We start from the raw sequence: 27,222 nt of genomic DNA on the forward strand, positions 1-27,222 counted from the left end.
GCTTTAATTGAGAATGTAATTTGAATTCTCCTTTGCCTTTTAGCACCTAAAATGTTTCAGTGACCTTAGCCTGAGATTGCATGGTCCAGATATGTCCTTGGTGAGCTCAAAATTAAATCACAACTTGCTTTTAATCAAGCAATGCTCTGCCCAAATTCTTTCAGAATACACAAACAAAAAATAATCAATACCGAGCCTTGAAATGTTGCACATCAGATCCAATGTTTTGTTCCAGCTTTTCAAAGTCTTCCAGCAGAATTCACTGAAGTAAATATTGATAAATGAGGTCCAGTGTGAGCGGTAGATGACAGTGATGCTTTTGCAGACATAGTGGGTATAATGCGTTTAAGTACATCCAACATTTTATCAAATAAGTTTATTGTATTACTTACCCAGAAAGACAAACTCATCTGTAATAATCCCATCTCTTTGCATTCTGTTGAAAAATAGCTGTTGCACTGCTGATAACTCTTCAGCATATTAAGAAGAGAGGAACTCTGAGAGCAACTAGCATCTCTGTAGTGAGGAAATGGTCCTTCCAGCAACTTCAAGGTTGGGTGGTCTGTCATTAATTTGCATTACATGGCCTTACATGTTATGCATAAATTATGAGTTCATTATTTTTTTTATTGCTTGCTGCACCATGGTCTTGTTTTTGTTGTTTGGATTGGTTGTGCATTTGGTTTATTAAAGATATATTTCTGCTTGATAGCGAGCGGTGTAGCAAAGGTTATTCAATTAAAACTGAAAATGCAAGTTTAAATATTTTACAGCTTGCTCTTGTATTACAGTTTCAATGTAGCCAGATTTTCCTACACGTCATGTTTACCCCTGTGCCTTTGGAAAGTGACTTCATGGTTAAGTTGTTGACTCTAAAATAAAAGCCTAAACTGTATGTTGACCTGCATCATTTGCACAATCAATCCTTAGTCTGAAATAATAATTCTTGCATCTAATCTCAGAGGTCTTAATTTCCCAAATCCCTTTGTTTGGGGTAAACGTTCTAATTTTTGTTGGAGAGATGGTTGTATTGTGGTCACTTGCCAATGTTACTTGTTGTGAATACCATTTTGGAATGGTAATTAACCATTGATTTCCAAGATTTCCATCCTGGAAATTAACTAGATATTAATGTGCCTCATAAATACAGTTTGACTGAGGGAAACCATTAGCCAATGTGGTTGCGCCAAGCTAACCTAGATATAATTATATGCTGATCATGAAAGTTTAAGTTAGCACATAAAAGAGACAAAAACATCTCCAAGATGACCCTCAAACAAATCTACATTTAGTCTGACAAAATTATTTCAGGGCTGGATTTGAAATGGGGATACATTAGCATGAATTTCTTCCCTGTTTGTTGTCTGGCCTGATCCTGGGTTTGAACCTGGCTTGACAAAATGTGTGTAAGCACCCACATGACAACCAAACCACGAACTGAACCCCACCAAGTATGTCAATATGAGCTGATTGTATCATTCTTCTCAGTTTGAACCCGCTCTGTGTCACTCTGCCTATCTCCCCAGCTGCTGCTCCAAACCCAGGTGCTGCTACACTGACTAACTCATGGATCACAATCAGCCCCCTCGTTCAGCCCAGGAACATCCCTGTCAGTCTCTTCTGTCTCCCCAGGGCTCAGTCTGATCCCATTTCAGCCATCGCACTGACTGCAGCTGCCCCTGGCGCCGCACTGGAATTGGATGGTCTGATGACTGGTGCGAATGGTCGATAACTGTCCATGCAATGTGCACAAGACAATGAAACCTACAACCTCAGATGTAATTCTGCGGTAGCAGCGTAGGGCTGGCTTTGCAAATGTGCCAATAGATTAGGAAAAGATGCTAACAAGATACAAAAGCAGTTCACTGGGAAGTCTCTTTATCATAATGCTCTAATGCCCTTCAAATAGGGAGGATGAGCTTTTGTGCACAAGGCATCGACACCAATGGGTTAACTAATGATGGCATTAGTGTGTGTGTCGGTGTGTGAATGACTGTGCCGGTGTGTGCTTGTGCCTTTGTGCATCAGTGTCTGTGTGCTATCATTTGTGTGTATATGTGTGCATGTGCCTTTCACAGGTGATCAGTCAAGGCTATCCACTCAGCCTTTCTCTTGCAGCCCCCTCATTACAGCCCACTATCTCCTCTAAACACCTGCAGCCCCACAGCCCACCTTCAGCTCCCGGGCCCACACGTTGCCTCTTTTTGTCCCAGTGTAGAAAGAGCCTGCCCATCACATCAATCTACTGCACTGTTTATATTTATGTACAGGAGAGAGGCTAAAAAAGGCCCCTCTTACTGTGGGCTTTATTGACTAAGCATTAAGCGGACATTATCAGGCGATAGCCTAGTTATTTATGAGGCGGTGATAAAGGCTGCAGGACTGAGTTATGTGAGAACCAGGAGCAGGATGAAAGCTGCTCATACAGAAGCACTGATACCCAACACTTGCCTCTCTCAGTCTGGGTAGAGAAGCACAGCAAATGCACCAAACGGAGCTGAAACACTCAAGGATTTATGGGCGGCAAATTTATGCTCTCCATAGGTCAAACGAGGGGCTGTTTATCTGGGTTTCATTGTCACTGTCCTCGTGGCACTGCACCGCAGGTACTGAGATTTTCATATTTGCTTTAGGCATGTCTCCAAAGAAGAAAGGGGAGGGGGGGATCACTAGGTGCAGTATTCCACTGACCTTCTGAACTTAGTTTCGAATTTTCAGAGCAACACAGTGCTCACACCTTTGAGACGTTGATATAAATTATGCATGATGGAACATACCAACTGTTCAATACTTGTGTATTTCAGTGTTATGCAGTCACCCTTGCCAGAGGTCTCTAGCTGTCTCTGACCTTTTGTGGGAGGGTTGCATATCACTGTGACATTTGTTGTGGCTACATACCATAACTATATATACACCGATTTTGTTTTAAGACATGGATTTGTATGGAGCCTGAGTCCCCTATGTGTGTTGTGTCACTTGTATCTGTCCGGCGTGCACACACAGCTGAGCTACACATCTTCCTGCTCACTCCTTTGTAGCTTACATAAATCTCACATTGCCACCAAAAATTTTTGACATACATACATCCTCACCTCTGTATACTGTACATAGCACCATCTTACCCAGCCAAAGCCATCTTTCTCCTCAATAAACCAGGTCAACAAACAAAAAGCAATTACGTTGGGCAGCTGCCGCCTGGGAGTGGGTAATTACAGTGCGGTGTGGACAGCTTCATTCTAAACAGGTACTAAAAGCATCATTAATCATCCTCCCTCTGACGCCTCACCCTGGTCATGTGACACAGGCTGCTGATGAGCTGGGGAGGGTGATCCGCCTTAGGGGGGAAGAAGCAAGACCTGATTGGCTCCTTCCAGAAGTCCTTTTAGAGGTCAGCCAGTCAGCAGAGATGACCTGCCAATGACCTTGTATCACTTGACCCCTGAGGGCCCGAGGGTCACTCCCTCATATCAGTTGGAGAGCAGGCAGCAGAGAGACAGGCGGGAAGACGAATGACACGGAGAGAGGGAAGAGGAGGAGAAGAGTGGTGCGAGGGTAGAGGGAAGGCACACAGAAGGTTTGTGCGGAGAAGCACTGGGAGGGGTGAAGATGAAAAATAAAACAGTAGGCGTGAGGTTTGATTGAGCACCTGGTCTTTCCCTTTTGCATAAAATGGCTGATGAAAAAATGTGTTTTTATAGCAGCAAGGCCAGTCCTGACGGCCGCTTCAAACCTACACTCCCCCTTTTTCTTTTACTCTTCCCTGTCTCCCCCCTCCTCCCTGTTCCTTCTCCTTCTCCATTGTCAAGCTGTCCTCAGGTTGGCTGAAAAGTTGATAACATCATCTGAATCTAATTAGCGAGGAGCAAAAGCATCTGTATGTTTGTTTTCCTAATGCTGATTAGTCATGAGTGTAAACAACAAAATGGCAAGAGACAGCAAAATGTGTATACAGCTTTCCAAATCAGGTTAATAGTACACATTTTGGTGCCGCCGCACATCCTGTGTTTTTTGGGCTGTGAAGTCGGCTCGAGAATCAATTCTTTCCCCCATGAAATACAGCCAAGATGGCTCCTGACAGAGACTTGATTGAGAAAAGTTCATGAACTGTTCCCTCGCTGAGCACAGACTGCCACGGATGGCTGATTGACAGATGAAACACAAAGACACATCTGAAAGACAGAGCGCCAACGTCCTCAAACCGGTACCCATCCCCTTCTCCTCTGTCTTCCCTCCACCTCACCCCTTCAGCCCCACCCCTTCAGCCCCGGCTCCCTTTCTCCTCTCTCTCCATATGTCTATGAATCTGTCACTATGGCAACCTCACCCCAGGGGCAGAGGAGGAGGGGGTTGCCTTCGTTCAGACAAATAAGCATCGCAGGGCTCATTTATGATGGTTTGTTTAGGGATTATATTACACTGATGAGAGGTCAAAATGTGTGTTCTTGCACACATGTTTGGAAATAAGAGTGTTTTTTGTGTGTGTTTGAGCTGATTTACGTACAACTGTGTGCAGCATCTTGAGCAGCATATGTGGTAAAGCTGCGCTGTAAACATTTTGGAAGGGAAAATGGAACTAAAAAAACTGTATTTGTGCAAAAGCATTTACAAAATGATATCTTATGAGAAGTCTTGTCATCTAAATAAGACATTTGTATTCATATTTTTTTCTTTCAATAAGGCTGCAATTTTTCCATAGGACACTAATTAAAGGGGGCACATGCAGCATCTTTGCTACAGGACCATTAAAGAAGTGCATTATATCAGTGCCATCACTAGCATAGCTGCTCCTGTGTTATAGCTGATGTATTAGATGCAATATCAGCAATATCTGAAAAGGCTTATTGCATTGTTTCCTTCACTTTATGCTTGTCGGCAACTTTTTCAAAGGGCAATCCAAACTAGGGAGGAGATGGAGCTGTTTGGGAGAGGTCACATAGACTCCACGCAATCAGATATGCAGCAGAGCCACCTTGGTTGATTGTCCTGATGCTGCCACGTTGAGATACTGTACATGATGCCGTCCCGCTTCACTCTGAAACATGGCATCAGAAGTCCCAGGGTGGTGGGGAGGGGGGGTTTTCTAGCGCAACAGACTCGTAACCTTGACACAGTTTCACCTCTGCGTGCACCCTCCTTCTCACTCTTTTTCCCCTCTCCTCCCATTCTCATGATACCTTACACTTACTCAAAGGCCTCCCCTCGCCTCCCTTCCTCCCACCCCCCCTTTTCAAGAGCAAATTTCCCATTGCAGCCAGAAGTGCTGAGTGCTGCTGTTTGCTTTGTACACAGAAATTCGCTGAGGCTGTAAGCTGTCCCCAAACATCTGCTCCCTGGAGTGGAGCAGGAGAGGAGAGGCAAGGACTGGACTGGTGTGCATGTTGCTCAGCGTAGCTTCTGTCAGAATGTGTTATGTATGGATTTGTCTGCGTGTGTGTGTGTGCACAAGCGCGTGCCAGTGAACAATTATTCAAATAGGTGCTTTGTATTTTTTTTGAGCGCTTTATTAGTAGCACCTAGGAAACAAAACACGTATTTGTGTAATTGTACACAGGGCTTCCAAACATGCACGGGCACACGCAGACAGGTGCACTTCACTTCAACTTTCTTGATGGACAAATTGTTTGGTAGTCAAATATGTGAATGAGAGCCATCAAAAAGAGTAATAGTGCATGAAAGTCTTTGCAAATAAAGAAAAACAGTAAAATCAGACAAGCAGAAATTTTTTAAAAAGGGAGGAGAACATTCAAATAATTACAACAACAACTGAGCTATCTATAAGTGCTTCACACAGAGTTAGAAAGAGCTTAACGTGATCAATTGATTTCATTCCCCTGAGCTCCGGTGAGGATATTACATGCATAATATGCATTAAGTTAATTTTAGGTCAACTTAGCATTAATTACAATGAGCTCAGAAGGAACCCACTTATATGTGTTCATTTAAAACGTAATGTAAGGCTTTCTGTACGATGCATATGTTCCTCTCATTTCTCATGCCACGCAATAATCCTCAGGAGAATTGTAACAGCTGCCCACATCAGCTAACTTGCACTCGAATACAGAGGAAAATAGAGGCTGTCGATCGTCTCATTCATCATGTGCTAACACTTCACCGGATTTACTTTGATAATCTCAGTCGTGAGTTTTGTGTTCAGGAGTGTTTTATCCCCCAAAAAAATGTTGCAAGGAACTTTTTTTTAATTTTATTTTTTACAAATAACCATTTAATTATAAATGTGTTTCTTATTGATTTAAACAAATGAGTTGAATAAAGTAGATTTTTGGGTTGGATTTCATCATGAGAAATTGTTGCCTTGAATAAATAGTAGAGAAAAATAAAAGTAAAGAAAATTTTAACTCATGCAGCATCAACACTGTTACTACATGCAGTGGTAATACATTTTGATCAGAGTTATTTGGCTTTTACTTTCCTTCTATTAGCCATGTTTACGTGTGTGTTTCAGCACTGCACAGCTGTCAGTCTTGTGAACCCACCGTACATCTTCAGTAAGGAATTACAGAAGAGCACAAATTCATCAGGGTAGAGTCACACTCAAATGCTTTCAAAGTAAATGTCAGGTCTGAACAAACAATGCAGTTCTCCTTTCATCAATTGAGACGCAAATGCTGAAGCTGCCACAGAATAAAATTAAAGTGATAGTTCACCCAAAATAAATCAACTCCCTTTTTTTTCGCCCACCTTCACCTCAACCTTATAATTCACAATAAGTTTTTGCTTTTAGACATTTTCTTTTTTTGCTACTGCTGCTTAAACAGTTGTATTACCAAGTGAATCTGTTACAGAGTAAAAACAGCAATGAAGTAAGTTAGGATTGAACAAAGAAGTGTGAGGGCACACCTGCTGCAAGCATCCTCTGTGCACATTGCAACCTGTAACTCGAAGCCCCCGTGGCAAGGGAACATATTTGCACAGATGATAAAAGAGTTTCTAATAAGGTCAACGCAACACACTTCTCAGTAGGAACAGTGGACATGAGAGACCAATTTCATAGTCGCAGGCTTCATCATCGCATTAGTTCAACATCATTGTCCTCATCATCATCATCCTCGTAACCTTCACACACTTTGCATTGAAAAGACGAACACATTTGATGGTTTTGTTAAACATTCCACTTTGCACTATTTTGTTTAGAGGAAGGCGACCTTAATGGTGTGTGTTTTGTTTAAATGCAAATTCAAAATAAATTGGGCTCAGCACATTTTTAGTCCTGCTTGCATGTGAAATTATTCTTATCAATTACAAGACAACAAAAAAAAACTACTTTAAAATGACAGCTCCTCTCCTTTAAGTTTGAACTTTTATTCTTTTCTAGCTGTCCTTTAATATTCATGAGATGAACATTGTAAAAGATATTGTTTCGAGGGGATTAATGTGTGTTCTTAAAAATTATTCGAGCGAATATGCATGAAATAAATAAGCTGTGAGCATCTAATGAATGGCTGTTCCAAATTTTGTTTATGCTGCCTCTGACATGGAATAGTATTAAGAATGCTCAAGTAACTTTAATTTTTCAGCTTTGCTATTTAAAAAAAAAAGTCTCTAGTTTATATCCAAAAAAACAAAAAACAAACTATTGGATGAAAAGACTCCTTTATCCAGTTTATAAAGTGAGCCAGTAGAAGTACATTTTTTGGCTCATTAAAATAAGAGATAGGGCAAAAATTAGGTTAGCTCTAGGTGTAAGGAGGGGGAAAATGCATTATCTGGCCTGGTATGGAATTATAATATGAACAATTATCATATGGCCTGGTCGCTTTTCTATTCAGCTCCATGAAATATTGTTGTGTGGACATAGAGAAGCCCACCGCCAGAACAAAAGCGTTCAGAGCTGCTTGCTGGAAAGAAGAAAAAAAAAAAAAAAAGAGTGAGAGAATGAAAGAAAGAAAAAGCTCAGACTTGGAGGTCACCCAAATTAATGGCGCATCTTTCTCTATCTGAGCTGCTGACCGGGTCACTGTTGTCCCGAGGCAAGACAAAGGTCAGGAGGTGAGGGGTGAACTCTGGTGTGACTGCATACATTAGCTTGGCCTTGCAGCCTTCATGTCCACTCCTGCACTCCACAGAGCTGCAATTGTCTTATTTTCATATTAGAATATTCTGCAGCATTTCATTTGCAGGACACCTGTTAAAGCTTTCAAACAGACCTAATTAATTCAGGATTATTGGTGCACGTTTTTTTTTTTTTGCTCTAATCTGCAATAGCTGATTTTAATTCCTTGTTAAGATTAATATCCATTTTGCATCCAGCCACCTTCACATTCAGTGCAAACACGCTAATTGAAAGCTTAACAAAAATATTCCCTCACACAGAATTAATGTGGCTCATGGCCCATATCTTAATATTAAAAGAGACATTAACGTGATAAAAAAGAGAGAGAAAAAAAGAAATAGCGGGACTCTAACAGTGTTTAAGGGCCGTGTTTACTATCATTTACTTTATATGAGATGAGATGTGAATCTGGAAGGAATATTTAGCTGTGCTCGAGCTGCTGGGGCCACGCACTTTTATTGGTTGATGCGCAAAACAGCGCAGGCATCGTTTTTATTGTCTGTTCTCCCGCATGAGCGTTCAAGCTAAATTATCATTTTCTGATGCATGTATAAGGGTAATAAAAAGAGGCAACAACTCCCGATCGTGATGTTTCTACATTCCATTAACGTGCAGTTACAGATGCATGCAGATGCTCCCAGATTTGCGGATGGATCACTGCGGATCGATACTCTTCTGCCAGCGATCAATAAATCGTTGCATCAATTAGGGCATTTTAATCTTTGCCAGGAAGGAAGATAATGAAAACTTTTTTTAAAAAATCGGGGGGAAATGAGTAAATCAGCATTGGAGCTCTAACAGCAGGCTTCTAACAAGCGTGTTAAAGGCTACAACAGGTGCATCCGTGCGCTAAAGTGGGCTGTAAGAGACAAATAAATAGAGAAATAAAGCTCCATGGAGAAAGCAGCAGCGATCTGATGCACAAGTTGCTGAAAATTCTGCAAATAGTTAGTCAAAAGGATTGTCTTTCTGTTTCGATAAAATAAACATGACAACATGTGGGCTGATTCTTGAATAAATAAATAAGAAAATAATAATAATTTGTCATTTGAAACCAACAACCAAAATACTACACGCACGTGTCCTGTTGAATAAATATATTCAAGTAAAGTCATTTCCTGAATAAATTGTCCAAAATAAATAAGAAAATAGGCCACAGCTTCTATGCACAATTAATATACGTTTTGTATCTTCGTTTACATTGTGTAGGCAGCAGCGCAATGGAATGACTTGAATTTTAATATTCAAATCAGAGCGCCAGTCTGAAGCCGGGGGAGGATGACAAATCGTTTTCACCCGCTCTTGCATGAAGAAACTTGCCATCGCGCTTCTTGCGACGAGCATTCATCGTGGTAAGCAAATAAAGGTGAAGCCTGATTGAAACCGATGCAAACGCGAATCAAAACATCTGCAGGCTGCCGCGTAACGCACGACGCAGCTCCTGCATGTTCAGTTCAGAGGTGGAGGGAGGGAGGGGGAGGCAGGTGTTTTCTTTTTCTTTTTTTCTATTTTCTTTTTTTTTTATCTTCTTGTTTTGTTTTGTTTTAGGGAGAGGTCGGTCCTGGAGAGGGGCAGGTGTCCAGAGTGTGTCCGCCGTACGAGTGCGCAGCCGCGGGCCTCGGGTCGCGGAGCAGCCCGTCTCGCTGCAATTTCTTCTGCTTCATGCGTCTGTTCTGAAACCAAACTTTCACCTGCGTCTCGCTGAGCTGCAGGGCGCTGGCCACCTCCACCCGCCTGGCCCGCGTCAGGTACTTGTTGAAGTGGAACTCCTTCTCCAGCTCGGTCAGCTGCTTGGTGCTGTAGCTGGTCCTCGGGGCCCCGTTCACGGTGGGATGAGCGTCCGTGCAGACGCTCCGGCTTCCGGGCTCCGCCACGCCGAGGCCCGAGCCAACCAGGCTGAACCCACAGGTCATGTGCATCCTGGCTGGGAGCAGAGGACACAAAAACAGCAAAATCAATGAGAGTTCCCACAAAAGAAGCACAAAACCTCTTTGAATAAATTATCCACGCCCATATTTTAGAGACCAGAATGTTCCAAACCTGAAAAATACCACACTGTATTTATAACTTTTGCACATCCTCACAAAGTAAATAAAATGCTTCTTACAAATCTGAATGATTTACTGCCCAATTTGAGTGCTAATGAGCATTATAAATTGAATAAATAATCACAGGTTTGTTGGACACACAGGAAACAAGTATCCAAGCTTTCAGTAGGTCTAAAATTATAGGAACTGATTTGTGGGAATTGGCCCTGAGCCAGTTTGTTGATTTAAAGTCTTAACTCTGAAGCCATTTTTCTGTCTGTGTAACAAAGAGGTATCAACTTCAGCAATAGCCTATAGGCACAAAGCAAAATCTGTTGGTGCTGTAAAGCAGGAAAATCTACAGACGTGCACGTAATAAAAGAAACACCTGTGCAACATCAGGCACATCCAAAAGCATCGCAAACTACAATCTGAGAAATGACCTCAGATTCCGAGTGGCATCCCTGACTCAGAGAGTTTTACGGGTTGTTTTTTTTTTTTTGCAGGGCTGCTCAACTGCATTGTGTTGTATTTTTAGAAAGTGTTGCTTCTAAAATGCGTTCATCAGCAAGTTTATTAAACCGCAGGAGGAAAAAAAAATGTGTCACTGTATGGCGAAGATATGTATGAGAGTAGTCAGAGAAATGTTTGGCGATTCAAAACAACTTAGTAGCATTTACAGTCCATTAACTGTATTCATCAGAATCATTAATTATTTGCCTTTAGGCCTTTCTGTGTCAATGACAGTTTAACAGTTTACAAAATCCTTTCAAACACTGCGTTAATGACAAATGTCTCCATTTTTGTCCTCTGAGGTTTCTGGGTTACACATTAAAGTATCATCTGTGCTACTTATGTGCAATGAATGACAGCAACCGCAGCTATATCTTGATTTTTCATTGCTGACATTGTGGGTAGTCGTCAGCGTGTCTTTGCCTCTGAGAAAATGTGCTGCTGCATAATGGAGTCAGTGTGCCAGGTGTAGAGCAATGCCTCCCACCACAATTCATGAAGAGGAAGGTTAACAGGCCTCCAGCCACTTGGAAAAGCACAGCAGATGGAAAGGTCAGTTATAGGATAAATGTCAACATCTGTGTTTTAAGAAAATGAATGTGAAGGTGGCCGAGGCTGAGAATTAGAGGGCAGCGAATACCAAGAACCGATGCAGAGAAACTGTACGTAATTAAGAACTTGAGCTTTCTGGAGTGCAAATCACATGCACATTCTGATTAATGGCTCCAAAGATAATAGAATTGATGCCGGCCAGAAGGCATAAAAGAATCAAACTAAATATTTGAGGAATGACTTGCACGCTTAAAAATAGCCAGAGCCAGCAGAGGGAATGTGAGGGCCTTCCAAGCCAAGGAGAGGGAAGAAGAAAAGGGATAGATCAATACACATTGCCTCAGTCATCTGGGCATCCAGCCCACAGTAATTCAGGTGCTGTCAAAGCATAATTGAAGAATGACGCACTGGGAGTATATACACTGAGCCAGGAGATCAGGTTACAGCGGGTCTGTGGAGGCCCTTCAACATGGAAGAATACGCGGGACTTTGTTTTGTGCCAAAACCAATACAACCTCCAGAGGAAAAGCGTACTTTCACTAATGACTCTTTTACAAGTTACACAGTAGTGCTAATGAGTTACTCCTACAGATGATCTCCATCAGAGACGTACAGAGAGAGGTTACAGATATACTAACAATACTGCCAGGAAATGTCTCTGTGCGTGGGTGGGTGTGAGTAAATGGCTTTCTCAAGTGCATGGATGTGGATCAGATGAGTGGCTAATGTGTCTGATGGATAAAATGACTTCCAGGCCAACCGAAGGTGTGGTTGTCACCTTCTACCTCCCTCACTTTGGCATCATCAGGGAGATGTTGATCCACTTAAATCAACATTCTGTAACATTCAAGTACTCGATTAAACGTAGTCGTCTTATTTCTTTTATCTTATTATTTTTGCTTCGTGCTTGTGTTAGATTTAAATTCTCTCACAGCAGCACGCTCAGAAAAACGTTATTTCAGGTGTGTGAATGCATATCAACCCCCACAAACCTGAGATTTCAATTTTGCATTTGTTAATTTCTAGGTTTGTTCCATAATAAATCAAAGTGTCTGTAAAATGCACCTTATTTTAGCCATTAATCTGATTGTTTTGCAATAAAAATTTGTTTTAATTTTGCTGCCCCACATTTAGTTAACACGACTGGCATATTATTTATCTAATTCATGCCACTCTGTTCATACTGTAACACCCGTACTGTATATAACGCACTTTACTGCTGCTTTTGCACATCTGGTTAGATGCTAAACTGCATTTCTTTTTTCTGTGCAGTGACAGTAAAGTTGAATCTAATCTAATCTAATCATGCAGCAGCATCACAAACAACATATAGAGTCCACAATATTTCCCCCCACTCATCTGAATTTTGCAGCAGGCTAGTGTTTGGGCCTTTTTACAGTTTGTGATAAAGTTGCCTCTTTGGTCAGTGAACATTTGGGTCAGCAGCATCCTCACAGCTGAAGAATAAAGACTGGACCACCGCTGTTGTAAATCTTCCTCCATGTAAAATTTATGAAACCCAACCCAGGTACAGTGGCCAGTCAGTCAAGTGACATTATTGATCAAATGAAGGATCTATATAAGATACTATAACTCACACAAAATTGAGGATTGATGGGCATTTTTTCACATTAGCAGGCTATTGGTATTTTTTTAAGCCTGGGATATGTATTCTTCTGTGGGCTCATTGCCCAGGACTCATCAGTCAGTGAAATGATGATCTGTGACAGCAATTATGTTAAAAAGGTGGACACATGTAAAGGTGCTGCAAACTGAAATCAATACACAAGGGCTTTCATTACAAACAGACAACTAATCAATAGTCAGGGAGCACTTCAGCTTACAAGAGTAAGTTTTACTCAACTTCCTGTGAGTCTCGACAGGCAGTGGTCTGTTGCATTATTCAAAGTCTGCTGGTTAGTAAGGGCAAGGCTAAATAATTGATCATTTTCTGGGTTTGAATATAAACTGAGGCTGAGCAGGCCTGTAACTGTACTTCACTCTGCTCCTGTGTACAGTCCGAGTCCAGCTTGTAACAGTAGGTGGAGCAAAAATGTTAAATAACCTAACAGTCGCACATTAACATGGAAACCGTTAAGGAAATAGTAACCGAGCCCTCATGTGCATATTCAAATGTGGCGCCCAGGGAACAGCTACAGCTGCCCCACAAGCGTTTTGGTTTGCTTTTAAAATGTAGATTTCTTTTTTAAATTCTGCTTTTTGTTTGTTGATGACGGAGGAAATTGTGCATGGTGACGCACAAAACACGTCAGCTTTTTTTTTTTTTTTTTAACTTTCTTTTCCAGCTCGACGATGAAAAGTTCGACCAAACTTTCTCAAGTGTGAATGAAAGTTAACCAAAGCTCATAATTAAACTCCTCCATTAGAAATAAATCTGGAAATGACTTTATCCCTCCCCACGAGCTCTGCACTATACCCCCCTGATTAAAAACTTACCCGCCCGCTGCTGACTCCTTTTCACTCTCATCCACCCAAAAGTTTTACTCCTTCCATCCGGACCAGCTCCGCTACAGTCCGAGTTGGCCGAACTTCCCACGGCGACGTGAATCTCGGGGCCGTTGCTGGAATAGAGTTGAATTTGTTCTGCAAGTGACCCAAAAGCGCAGCGCCGCGCGTCGTCGTTTGACGCGCAGTATCCGCGTCCTGGAGAGCCCTGCCCCTGCGCCCTGCACCGCCAGGGGACACGGGACGAGTGGGGGCAGGCCGGTGCCGAGAAGCCCTCCAGAGCCTGGAGAGGAGGAGGAGGGCTGTCCGAAGAGGTGCACAGAAGCGGAGAGTAAAATCCTGAGGCGTCTTCCACCTCCAGTGTCCCCTCCTCGCCACGAATGCCGAGTTGTGGATGAGACCCGCCGCACAGGTCTCGGTTTATGACCTCTTTCGCTCGGCAGCAGCAGCCTGTGAGCAGAGGGCTAGTCTCCCCTTCGGCCGTTAACTCCAGAAAGGAAGTCATTATCACCTTTCCCCCTGCATAATCATTGGACGGGGTTGCACTTCATGCCCGGCCTCTCATGCATCCAGCGACGCATGGTCAGGCGGCTGGACGACCGTGGGGACATTCCTCAGAGGAGAAACTGCGGGTCCCTGATTGATGGAGATGACGTGCCCTCCTGGTCTCGGCCAATAGCTGGACATTTTCTGTCATCAGGGAGGACAACACTTATTAAGCCGAGCAAGCAAGTTGAGAAAACTCACCTCAGGTCAACGTTTAAATGGTGTCCGAGCACATCAAGCAGGCAGGAAGAAAAAAAACAAAACAAAAAAACCTTACAAAGCAACAGGGAAGTTCATCATCACTGAGGCCTTCACGGGCCTCTCACCTCTCCACACAGGTAGGCTGACACATATCCAGCACAGACTTTCCTTTAGAGAGAGAAAGAAAGAAAAAAAAACAATTTTAGGTCAAATTCTTGCATAGTGGTTATTTTTCAAGACAACAATGCCAACTTTTCCAAAGCTAGATTAACATAATATAGCCCTACATTGATGGAGCTAATGGATTATGCAAATGTTTGGCCAAGGCTTCTTGAAAAAAAAACCCGGCCCTCTTTAGCAAAGGGCTCAGGTCATGTGAAAGGCACACTTAATGGGTTCAGAGGTCGTGACAGCTGGTATTTAGAAGTTCAGTGGCAGCAGATTTGTAATTAGCCTCGAACAAATACAAAAAAAAAAGAGTGGCTCTGAGGGAAGATCAAGAAGTTAGAAGTGACAGAAAGGACATGTTGGTCTCTGGTTAAACTTGCTCCTCAGCTGGATTAACTGCTCCCCAAAAATAGAGAGTACAAATCTGTTGTTAGGACTGTTGGGTTTGTGTGTGTTCAGGAAGGATACTTGTCATGTGCAAACAAGGCTAAGTGCTGTTTAAAAAAAATGTTCTTCAGTTAAACTCAATTCTACTGCATATTCTCTTATAATATGATTTTATATTCTCTACAAAGAAATGTGCAAACAGACTGTTTTGTTTGACAGCATCTAAAGAAACACAGCCAGGTTTTCAGCATTTCCCCTCCAGTGCAGAAATAAAAGGATCAAGAAGCTCCAAGGTGCAGAAGAAGTTTTGCTTTTTATAATTCTTTGTTTCATAAGTCTGTTGACCTACTTTTAAATACACACATTGCTGCTACATTAAAACATCTAGGAGTTAAAAGAGCTAAAATATCCTCATGTGCCAAATAATGTTCAGTTTCCAAACCAGTTGATTATTTTGCTTTTAATTTATGCTTAAGAGATGTCATATATTTCCAATGAATCCAGCAGCTGTGAAATAATAAACAACAACAACAAAAAAAGGAAATTATTTATGTGCTTTAATTTAAACTCTATAGGATTCAGATATGTTTCATGCGATTGGCTTAGAAGGTATTAAATTATCACAGAGCAATGATGCTGTCATTTTAGATATTAATTGTTTATTGAAGTAAATTATTATTTGGAGTTATTTATTTTTTTTACATTTCTGAGATGAATCAATGAAAAGGAAATTAATATAATATGTTTCATTATTGTTATAAAAAAATGCAATGTACATTAAATATAGTAATTACTGAGATTATTATTATTATTATTATTATTATTATTATTATTATTATTATCATGTGTGAGATAACAGTGTGAAACAGCCATCCACAGCATTTAATTAAAACCTACCTAAACTAAGCTACTATCTGACTCTGTTCTTATTGTTTTATTTTAACAATATTTCCAATGTCTTTTAAGTCTGCAGTAATTACAAAATAATTCAGCGTAATGAACAACTTCTAACTGCATTCTTACAACACAGAAATATGGTCCCAGCTGTGGGAGTTAATGGGATTCTACAGGCAGCGATGTGCTGAATGACTGAGTGCAATATATCCCTTCTCTCCATGCATTTGCATGGTGCACTGATCCATCTTCATGTCAGCTCGGAGGTTACTCAGGGTTCACACGCTAGCTTGTTTCTCTCCTCCACACTCAATAAATAAATCTCTGCAGCTTTCTGTTTACCGCCTGAATATAAATTTGTTTGCAGTCGATCGAAGACCTGTGCGGAGGTATTAGAAATTGTATTTCTGTAATGGCTTTCAGCAGAGGGAGGGGGCGGGAAGGGGTTGCAGAGAGGGGAAAAGAAGAAGAAGAAGAAGAAGAAGAAAAGCAGGTGTGAACAATCACTGCTTTTCCATTTGCGAAAAAAAATAAAAATAAAATACAACATGCAGCCCTTGGATGTATTCAAATTACATTTTAAAAAACCAAGTAACCTTTTTTATCTCGTAGGACAACAACAGCAATCCGTGTTGGTTCCTGCAAGTGCCATATGTTTGATTAGCATATTTGAGGTGTTGTTCCACATCACTGCCCAGTGCAGCAGAAGTTCCATTATCACATTTAGTACAACAAACACAGTGATCTTTAAGCTGAGGCTCCCTCCTCTGGACAGCTTGCATCCCCTAAACCACAAATTCTTCATGATATTCAGAGACGAGAACGTCACAGTTTGGGTGAAAATGGATCCTGCAAAATACAATTCTGAATTTGATTCCCCCTCAAACCAAACTCTTATACAAACATCCCCCAAAACATCCTCTTCAAACTCGGTGCATTTTTCATTCCAATCGCCTATTGTTTTGACTGGAGGTGAAGTAAACATGGCAGCACTTGGGTGGCTGTGTCAGGAGGCAGGAGGAGGGAGAGGGTATTGACTGATGCTAATTTGTTTTGCGTCCATGCTCTGATGTGTGTCAATAGGCAGTCAAGGCCCTGGGATCAGTGCGGCCGTGCTCGGATTACCTCTTTGGTTTGGACTGAACCGCCGTCTTGCCGCTGCTGACGTGATGCTACGGCCGCTGTTGACACCAGACCCCTTGTCTGGCCCTGCAACACTGTCAAGCCTCATTATATGTCAGCTCTTGACCCTCACAAGACTGCGAATTAACCGGCGCTGACAGACGACTGTCACCACCAGCCAGACAGGTCACTGCTGCTAATGCAGTTCCAAAGAGGGGGGAAGATGACAGCCATCTATGCCATGCTTATGGTGCAAAGGCTCATCAGGCAGCATGATAGAGCTGTGAAAAGGCAAAGGGACAAAGAGAAACAATGCAGGAGAGAGAAACTGAAATAGAGAGAAAGGGTCAGAGCAGGACTGAGGAGGAAGCAGACACAGATATTCAAGAGCAGCACATTGACCGCTTGAAAGACGGCTATCTGTGTGATTGATAGGGCATGTCAGCTTTTCTCAAATATTGACATTTTTGAAAAATTGTCATGTCAGAAGTAAGGTTTAGCTTAGTGTATACCCAGCCCACACGCAATCCAGGGAATACCACTTGAAAACAAAGAAGGAAAAAAAATCCATCCACTCGCAGTGTGAAATTCTAATAATTGTCCTTGCATCGTCGTTGAATGGTATGAAATCTGTCACAGCGCATGAACCCTAATCATAAATCCAATGCAACTACTGTGCAAATGGCCGGGGACATTACAGATAACTGCATTCTGCACGGGGCTCAACGCTGTGACAATGAAGCAATACCTTGCTAATACCAGGACTTCTCAACAATAGCCTGTAGTATGTGTTGCAGCGCTTCACAGCCTCAGCGAGCCAAGAGGCTTCGAGTCGGCAGAATCCCAAACATCATGACAACAAGCCATCAGTCATCTTCCCCCCAAGCTGCTGCGCACACTTGTGTGTTTCCGGAGTTCTTACTGTGGGAAATGAACAGGGTTAAACATGAAACAGGAGGAAATGTTCATCACTGCAGCACACTCTGTAATATTCTCCCTCATACAGCATTGTTTTCGCTGCAGGGAAAGAGAAGGATGTTGTTTTTAATTTTTTTTTTTCCCTTTTTTTTTTTTTGTTGTTGCTTAAACATCCCCTGCTTGTTCACAATGCAGATCAGTAGTCTACTGTGCATGCTAATCATGGTTAATAGCAAAACGCTGATAGAAAAATGACACCGTATTAATAAGGCTCTAATCTTCTGCTTATGTTCAAGAAGGATTATTCCTATAGTCAAACCAGGACTAAATGCCAGCCGTGAAGAAGTTTGAAACTTAGAGGATTAAATAAATGAGGTGCTGAATATTTACAATATCCCAAATATTAGTTTATTTTCTCTTATTTCCTATCGCTTTTAGGTGATTGAAATTGTCCTACTTCATATACAAGTGAAATATTAAAACTCTATTATTTTAAGAGCTTCACTGTTACATCATGATCATTTTGAATTGATTTCCTCAAAACCAAGCCGGACATATCTGGACTCATTGGAAAGTGCGGACAGTCTTAATTAGAATTTAAAGTAACGCTGTATGGGTTTAAATATTTCGCTGCACAGCATGAGTTTAATGACTCTCTCACCCGTGAAAATGACAAGTCGGAAACATTACAGCTTCAGAAACCTTCACTCTTTACAGTTCAGGTTCAGCAAAGATTATTAATGAAGTCAATATGAGGGAAAGGTCAGTGTTTTGTGAAATGTCACACCTTAAATACAGATAGATAGATAGATAGATAGATAGATAGATAGATAGATAGATAGATAGATAGATAGATAGATAGGTTAAATAAATGGTAACTCCTTTAGTTGCTGTAAACAAGACTGTTGACAAAGCAGATACAATATGGACCATAAAACATTATTATTACACCAAGCAATAGAAGCGTTTTGTATGTTATATAATCTATGCACATGAATGAACACACAGTTTATTGCAAGTTTATACGGAAGTTTATTAGATAGTGAAAACTAATGCAGTCTGCAATACAGTTAATCACATGTTCATGAATTTTATATATTGTATGTTCACTTGTGTTTTTCACAGACGTCTTGATTTTATTTTGGAAGACGCAGTGCGTGCTGCTGTTAATAATATTATACTGAAAGGTGTTTCTAATATTCATTCCACCCTCTTTGATATAAATGGGCTGGACAATAAATCAACTCGTCCATAAATTATAAAAGAATTACTAAAAACTAGAACTTTCTGGACGGAGGATTTAGTGCAGGACTGTTTTATTGGACCGTGTTTGTGTTATTTAGGTGTACCCAATAAACTTGCAACCGAGTCCATATATTACTTTTTTATTACTTTTCGGAAAAGTCTCGGCAAACAAAAGACCACAGACTCGGTTAGACCTCTGAGAAAGTTGCAAAAACTACAAATTCAAAACAGGAATTTGCAGAAATACTAAAAATTTGCATGTCCTACTTTGGGATGCGGGAGTTTTACTGGGATGTAAAAACGTGACAGTTAGTGACACAGACCTCAGGCTATCTGAACATCAGCTTTATTAGGCCACAGCTGAGAATCTGAGAGCCAAAGTGACATGTTTTAGGAGCAAATTGGAAAAGATTGCATCACTTTAATGTGCTTCAGACAGACTTCTTTTTGGTTCTAAAAGTCAAAGGTCAAAGCATGAGGGTTGGAATTTTGCATACAGTGAATATTTCCAACATCCAGACACCACTAATCTGCTGTCTGCCATAAATTCTACTTTTACAAAGCATCTACATTTTTAGTTTTGCTTGATGTCAAAAAGGTTATGGCTCTCCTTTATCACTGAGTCAGAGAGGGAGGTGGTGCACTGAGCTGCATTCCATTTAAACGTGTTGCTAATATTTTGTGATTTACATACATGAGGGGGGGCAAAATATTATAGGAACCCCTTTAAAATGTAACGTAGTCCAGTTCACTGCTGCCTTTTGGAAATCAACACAAGCTGATTATATAGCAGCTTCAGGATTTATGGCATCGGGTAACATTAGACTTCACAAGTGCACCTAAAAAAGAGGTGAAAATGTATAATATGTCAATACATTTTGCATAATATTTAAATGTTATCTTTTTGTTTTTTTGCCCGTTTATGATTTTTTTCCAACCAAAACAAAGTGTGCATTGATTTAATTCTTTGTGATGAAGCCATTGGGTGCCGAACGATCCCTGAGCGATCGATAGCGGTCAACATGTGACATTTTGCAGGGCGACTGTTGTGATTACAAGTTCATTCATTTAACCGGCGCTCTTCGGAGGAAGCAGCGAGCTCCAGCAGGTGACTCCCTCGCTGTGCACAGCGCCTGCTTCTCCACGGCGGAGACAGTTTCCTCACCAACTTACCTTTTTATTGTCACCGATCATCCTTAACTGGGAAGCATTTAAAATGTCATTGATCTTGATAATGCTGTGCCGTTATATGACAGTAACAGTTGTATGAGATTCAGGAAGTCAAATTTCCAAGATTGATGAGTCGTAGCAGTTGAGTTATAATCCATCTACCTGAGTGATGCTCAGGCTCTGTTCCACATGAAGGAGCAGACAAATAAATAAAACCCATAAAGGTGACACAGGAAATTGATACTTAACAATCATCTTGAGCAACAAGCACCAGGAGAGACTGGTGGGCAGCAGTTACTACTGTGCAGGGAGAAAGGCTGAGAAGGTTAATAGGTCATAAAAAGAACAAAACCTCCTAAAGGCCAGGCATAAAAGTTTAGGGTTTCACTCCACAACGGACCAAAGTTTTGTATGTGCCAGCCACTTCTGGGACGGTTTCTCCTCAATGATTTTTAAAATTCTTATCATTTCAAAAGGAAAACTGAACATTAGTCCCAGTTTGGTCATTATCTTGAATATTATGTTCATCCAAATTATTTTATAACACTAGATGTTGAGTCATGGCCCATAAAGCTGTGTGAAAAAAACTACAATGGCGGATAATTTGAAGGCTTTGTTTAGTAAAACTGTAATTCACAGCAGTCTCCTAATTACGTTGTACTGTGGAAACAGTTCATAGGACTCTGTTGGTGTTTTTTTCCTGCAGTTATTTTATTTTTTTTTGCCAAATCATTTTTATTTCCAGTCCAGCACACTCTGGTTTATCCTCCCAAACATTTTCTGGCAACTTTTCTCCATTCGTGGGTGGTATTTTTTCCATTTTTCCCTGTCTGGAGTCCACTAATGAGTCACAAATAAAGTACAAAAAAAACTGCAAACTCAGCATGTTTTGTCAAACACTTGTTTTTTTTTAAACAAAATACCACATTTGCAACAAATTATAAATTACCACAAATGGAAAGCATACAACATGATAAAAAAAAAAAAAAAAGTGCTTTAGCAATTTCTTTTTAATCCATCTGTATGAATATAAACGTCATCAGATAGCACAGATCTGTATTGAAACATGGAGATTCAACCTATGCAGCCAAAAATAGTCGGTGAATAAATAATATTGTTCTGTAGAGGAGTGCTGTGACTTACTTTCAATCTATTTCATGCATAATTTGTGTGTCTTGTAGCTTTTGTCTGTACTGTACATAAACACATTCAGTCACATCTGTCTTCCATGTTTATTATATCTACACTCTGCTGTTTCATGACACAATAAGACCTGCATCAGCATCATATTAATGTTGTTCAAGAGATAAAAACCCTCATGCTGTTGTTGTTGTTCTCATTTGTTTATTTCTTGGTAAGAGTCCACCAAGCTGAGCTTTTGATCTGAGTTCATAAATAATTAAGTCGGGCCATAAACTGGATTTATGCTCAGGTTACAGGTCTCCCTTTAAACACCGTCTGCAGGAACTTTATGTTGTGTATGTTTTCATAGAGAGATTTGGATTTTTTATTTTATTTTTTTCATCTTTATGTGATGATTTGTTGAGCAAAATGTGGACATATTAACTACCTAAATGATAAAGAAATAAATATGAAACTGAGGCCACAGGATTCAAACATTTTTCAAGCTTTTGGAGGATTTTGTTTACAAAAGCTGCAAAGTCAGCAACTTTTTGGCTTTAATAAGTGATATAAATGTGTGGATGTATGATGTGTGGTGCAGGAGGTAAACACAGGAACAGTAAATGAAGATTAAACTCAGATTAAAAGCTCCTAAAAGGGAGTTTAGATGGTTTGCGTGTCTGTGTCCCTCGTGGTTTAGGAGCCTCTGATTCAGGCCACCAGCCTGTTTATTGGCATATACACCAATAAGTACATGGGCTGACACATGGACATTTATTATCATCATCATTTCTCTGCTCTGATAGTGATCCCCATATAATGAATGGAATTACCACTTCATAATATAAGACTCAAGTGTAGCAAAATGACAAGCTTCTGGCTTTACGTTGGTTGAATGCGGGAGCAGATCCTTTGTAAGGGGAATTAAAGCGGCGCGTCTTTGTTAAGCACAGAGCAGTTTTGTTTTCACGGCAGCTTAAGAAAAGTCTTGATGCACGGAGCATTTTTCAAGTCTAACCCCAAAATCAGTTTCACAACAGCTGCAAATGGGACAGTCGAACATCAGTCACTGTAAAAGACATAATGCAAAAATTTTGAAATTAATGATGGACCGTAACCAAAGCTGGTTTCATGGCACCACTGCTGGCATCATTTATCACTTCAAAGATCTACTTAATGCAAAGCCAGGAATTTTTTTGGGGAAAAAAAAAACGTGTGAGGATTTTTTGGCTTTGCAGATCCTCCCCCCCACCCACAAACACATGTCATCAACCAGGGCAGAGGAGTCAAGTGAGTAAAAAGGATATAATGACTTTAGCTGCTAACTAGGAGCGACGCAGTAGGAGAACAACTGGCTAACCTAATGTTGCAGTGGAAGCAGACTGTTCTGCCTCGCAGTGGGGCCCTTGGGGGGGGGGCGAGGCTTTCCTTGACCTCTGGGGATCCCCCCTTGACCCCATCCACAGAATTACTGCACTCCAGTGTGTGGATCCTCCTGGCTTTTAGTGTCTGGAAGGAGAATGTGTTGAGGAACCAGAGGTAAAGGTCCTATTGAGCCTCGGCACCATTAAAACCATAAATCACCCGGCATATGCAAGAATCTCAGGAATCCAACACTGTCTCTGCTTTTTTCCTTCCTCACAATCCCCCTTCTTTCTGTGCAAAGCGAACATATTTTTCTGGGGAGAACTTTTTTTTTTTCTTTCTTTGTCTCTTTCTCTCTCTCTCTCTCTCTTGCCCTTTATTACTTTCCCCCTAAATTACCCAGCTGTCACCACCTCTTTGATACAGATGTGGTGTAGACCTAACTTTATTTGATTCAAAATGTTCACAGAGTTATAGTCGCTATATAGCTCCCCTGACACCTACTGAGACCTGCCGCAAATGGTGTCAAATATTTACCAAATGACAGCTGATCCAGAGACTGATTAAGTAATGAATTAGGGGCAGGAAGTCATTCTATCCAGGACCACTAGGGGATCAACTTCCTCATTACCCCCCTCCTCCTCCTCTTCAACCATTTCATAGTTGTCAGTAGTCCTCTGTGACAGCTCATTTACAGTAAGGCCACTGATATAAAACTGTCAGCGTGCTCCAAATTTGTGTGCAGTTTTGTTTAGAATACTGATACCGGGGCTCACATTATCAAGTGTGAGGGAAGGTTCGCTCCTTCATCAGCTCGCTGTCTGTCTGTGACATGTAAAACTGTCGAGACCCAGGAGAACACGTGACCCACTTATGTCAAATAAACGCACGACGCCCCCCTTTCTTTTTTGCTCAGCGGGGATCCAAAATTTTGAAATCAAATATAGCAAAAGAAAAATGTCCATGACACAGTTTACATCTGAGGATCCAAATGTCACGATGACACAGTGGAGGCCAGCAAGAACAAAAAAACTCATCTCATTGTTCTTTAAGATAATATGCTGTCATTAGTGAGTGAACTGCATTGGTCTCTCGTGGCCCCGTGGCACGTTTGAAGGGCTTCTACGCTACACAGCTAACATGCCCCCCGAGAGGGAGGCCAGCCCCAACTTGCAGCACTACAATTTGACTGTTGAAAAGGCGAGGGCTGGGGAAGGAGGAGGCAGGAGATCTTGTCATGGTGCCCAGTGGGTTCAGAGCTTGTGGTTGGAGAGCTGGAAAGACTGCCATGTCTCGTTTGATTAATGGAGGGGGGACCCAGAGGCAGGAGCGAGGGAGAGTCTTATGTGGCAAGATTGTGCAACTTGAATGCACAATACTGGAGAGTTTTCAATGAATGTGAAGCATGCCTTAATGTGATTACAGAATCTTGCTTTTTTTTTTTTTTTCCACATTTGGGATCAACTCCAGGAATCTTTAATCAAAAAAATGCTGCAGGAAAAAAAAAAAAAAAGTAATTGCAATCAGGGATGGATAGGGTAAACATGGCACGAGAGCTACAGTTTTCCCAAATGCATTTATTAAGCATGTACAGTACGTGACATCTCAATTAATCAAGAGCAGTATCAAAGACTTATCCTTTAATGGCTTTAACAAAAATATAACATCATTCAATATGAACATTATTCTGCCCGTTTCACAGATTTTACACAAATGACCTATTTACAGTAGCTAATGAAAAGAGCCCTAATGTGACACTTAAAACGATGACAACCACTTAACAATAATCTGACAACAGAGGGAAATAGAAAAATTCACTCAGAGTCTGAACCCCACATGCATTAAACATGCAATAATACAAATGTTACACCCACAAAATTACAGCAAAAAAAAACCAAAACATGTAACTATTATTGGCTCCAGCGTCCTGTGCATGCCGTACAATGTGAGAAGACCTGCAGTCTGCGGTCACCGCGCCTGAGAAACACAAATGATAGCTCTTCTTTAATTAAGACGTGTTCATATAGTTTAATTAAAATGGCGAAAAGGTGTGTTAGGGGGGGTTTCAACCCGGGGATGCCGATCAGACACCCTCCAGCTTTTCATAAGTAAGAGAAACTAGATGTATCATTGAGATTTTGATGAGCACGGGAGGGGATGGCTGTTATGAGGCCCTAGGGCCAGTTTGAAATGCCAGGATGGTGATGACTATCTGCGCCCGTACAGGAGGGAGGTGCAACAGATGGAAGAGTGCAGTTCAGATGGGGCAGGTCTGCAGGGTGAAAGCTCTGACCGCTGCTGCTGTCGCTAAAAGCCCCAAAGAGGGACGACATGGAGGCGTAATCCAGGTCTGAGGAGGAGGAGGAGGAGGTTCTGACAACACACGGAAACCTCAGGTGGTCCGCATAAGAGTTCAGGCTGGAGGACGGATTGTAAGGAGAACCCTGTGACAAACCTGTCGCCTTTCCGTACCTGTGCTCCCTCTTGTACCTCATCCTGCGGTTCTGAAACCAGATCTTAACCTGGCGGTCGGTGAGCTGCAGCCCGGCGGCCATCTCCATCCTGCGGGGGCGGCACAGGTAAGGGCTGAAGTGGAACTCCTTCTCCAGCTCCAGCAGCTGGTTGTTAGTGAAGGCTGTTCTCTCCCTCTTCGCACTCTGCCTTCCACCGCCCGATAGACCCGCTGCCACGCCGCCGCTGACTGATGATGGAGGAAGCACATAAAGAAGAGAAGGCGTTAAAAGGAAGTGCCACACATCTAACAGTTCTATCCCTGAAATGTACGAGCTCCACATGGAAGCTTTCAAAGTGCCGGTGAGGCCCCTTGTTAATCCTTAAGCCAATCAACCCGAGACCAAGCAGAGCCCTCAGCTCTTCCTGTGTATTCAGTCATGCTTGAGACACTATACAAGACCGGCTGTCTACTGTGTCATGTGTTCAGGGGAAAGTTACCTCCCGAAGAAGCAGTCTGGGGGAAACTGACGCCACTACGGCTGCCTGACAGGCCACATTAATCAGAGCTACACACAGAAGCAGACCTGTCAAATCCCCATCTCAGTCACTTAAAAGGTACCTTGGGACCACCACTGAAAATAACCACCATTAGGGATTCAATTTGACATGTATATGAGCAGTACCAGGGCCCTGTTGATAACAACATGACATACAGGGGTTAATGGATACTTAATAAGACCTGTAATGACCTCAGAGAGAGAACTGCCCTCTTTAATAAAACTCCACTACACTGGGAGGATGCCTGCTTGTGTGCTAGCATGTTTGCATCGAGGCAGCAGTGTTTACATGTTTCTGTGAAGAAATTATAGCAATATTAGCAAATTAAATAAGCAATGGAGGTTATTAGAACATGTGTTCTACTACATATATAATTGTATTTGTATTAATTCCTCTTCCTGTAGTGATCTTCTTTTACTTTTGTAAAATTCACGCAGATACTTTGTGAATTTATATATTTGTTTTGTAGGGTCACAACCAAAGTCCATAATTATTGAGGTTAGTCTCTATAATTATTGATGCTGCTGGGACTTTCCTTAAGAATTTAGACTGAAAATAAACATACATATTTAGATTTTTCATTAAAGCATCACAAATATATATTCAGTAGATGAGTTACAGCATAACTGAGTTATTTTCTTACTGTGTTAACAAATGCCAGAGTGCAAATGATGATAAAATAAACTGCAAAAGTGCTGCAGTTATTCTGTTTTGAACATTTTCTTGCATCACCTGTATGCTATGAATTTGACCCTGACATGTGTTTAACAGTGTGCAGCATTAACACTCTCACAAACTGAGGAGAAACAGCTTCTACATCTGATCAAAGTTCTGAAGCCCCAGATAAAAGGAATGCAGGTGACTTCTACTGTTGCATTACAGCCCAAACAAGTTGCAACAACACCAGTGTTCAAATTACACATTCAGTGCACAAATGAGGGTCATTCGCGGAGCATCGGTGCATGAAGTTTGTGTCACAAATATTTTTGCACACTCAGTTGCAATTTAAAAAAACTAAATGAATAATATAATGAACAAAAGTGGTTACCAGATTGTTCAGAGCCAGTTGTCCGTGGATTCATCCAGGGGAAAATGACTCCTGAGCGGCAGATGGTGAGTAGGCTGCAGCTCCTGCTCTTGATGTCCAGCTTGCCCTTGGCATGGCAGTGAACCACGGGCTCCAGTGGGCACTCAGACTGTTCATCTGGGTTCAACCTGGAACTGACACCAGCAGAGGAGGTCATGTTTTGCTGATTAAGTTCTGTTTCTTGGCCTCCTCCTCCTCTTCCTCCTCCTCCTCCTCCTCCTCCTTCATTGTATCCCGCGTTTAGTTTTGGCTCTTGTCCAGAGCTCATAGCAAAACTGTTGCCATGCAGCTGCAGAGGGAGGGCAGACTGTTGGGGGTCCATGGACCCAGCTCATCAAACTGTCTCAAATAAAAAA

The 27,222-nt window shown here is 41.5% G+C and overlaps 2 protein-coding genes across 2 annotated transcripts; both read right to left on the reverse strand.

Moving 5' to 3' along the window:
• Positions 1 to 5,704: 5,704 nt before the first annotated feature.
• On the reverse strand, positions 5,705 to 14,134 carry hoxc1a (homeobox C1a). Its single transcript, XM_008288278.1, has 2 exons — positions 13,621 to 14,134; positions 5,705 to 9,995 (listed from the first exon to the last, which is right to left on the reverse strand). The coding sequence occupies exons 1-2, from the start codon at positions 14,132 to 14,134 to the stop codon at positions 9,616 to 9,618; spliced, it is 894 nt and encodes a 297-aa protein (XP_008286500.1). The 3' UTR covers positions 5,705 to 9,615.
• Positions 14,135 to 24,324: 10,190 nt separating this feature from the next.
• Positions 24,325 to 27,188, reverse strand: LOC103362036 (homeobox protein HOX3-like). Its single transcript, XM_008288283.1, has 2 exons — positions 26,828 to 27,188; positions 24,325 to 25,468 (listed from the first exon to the last, which is right to left on the reverse strand). The coding sequence occupies exons 1-2, from the start codon at positions 27,186 to 27,188 to the stop codon at positions 24,942 to 24,944; spliced, it is 888 nt and encodes a 295-aa protein (XP_008286505.1). The 3' UTR covers positions 24,325 to 24,941.
• Positions 27,189 to 27,222: the final 34 nt, after the last annotated feature.

This window comes from Stegastes partitus, unplaced genomic scaffold (genome assembly GCF_000690725.1).
Source record: "Stegastes partitus isolate 25-593 unplaced genomic scaffold, Stegastes_partitus-1.0.2 Scaffold551, whole genome shotgun sequence".
Classification (NCBI taxonomy): domain Eukaryota; kingdom Metazoa; phylum Chordata; class Actinopteri; family Pomacentridae; genus Stegastes; species Stegastes partitus.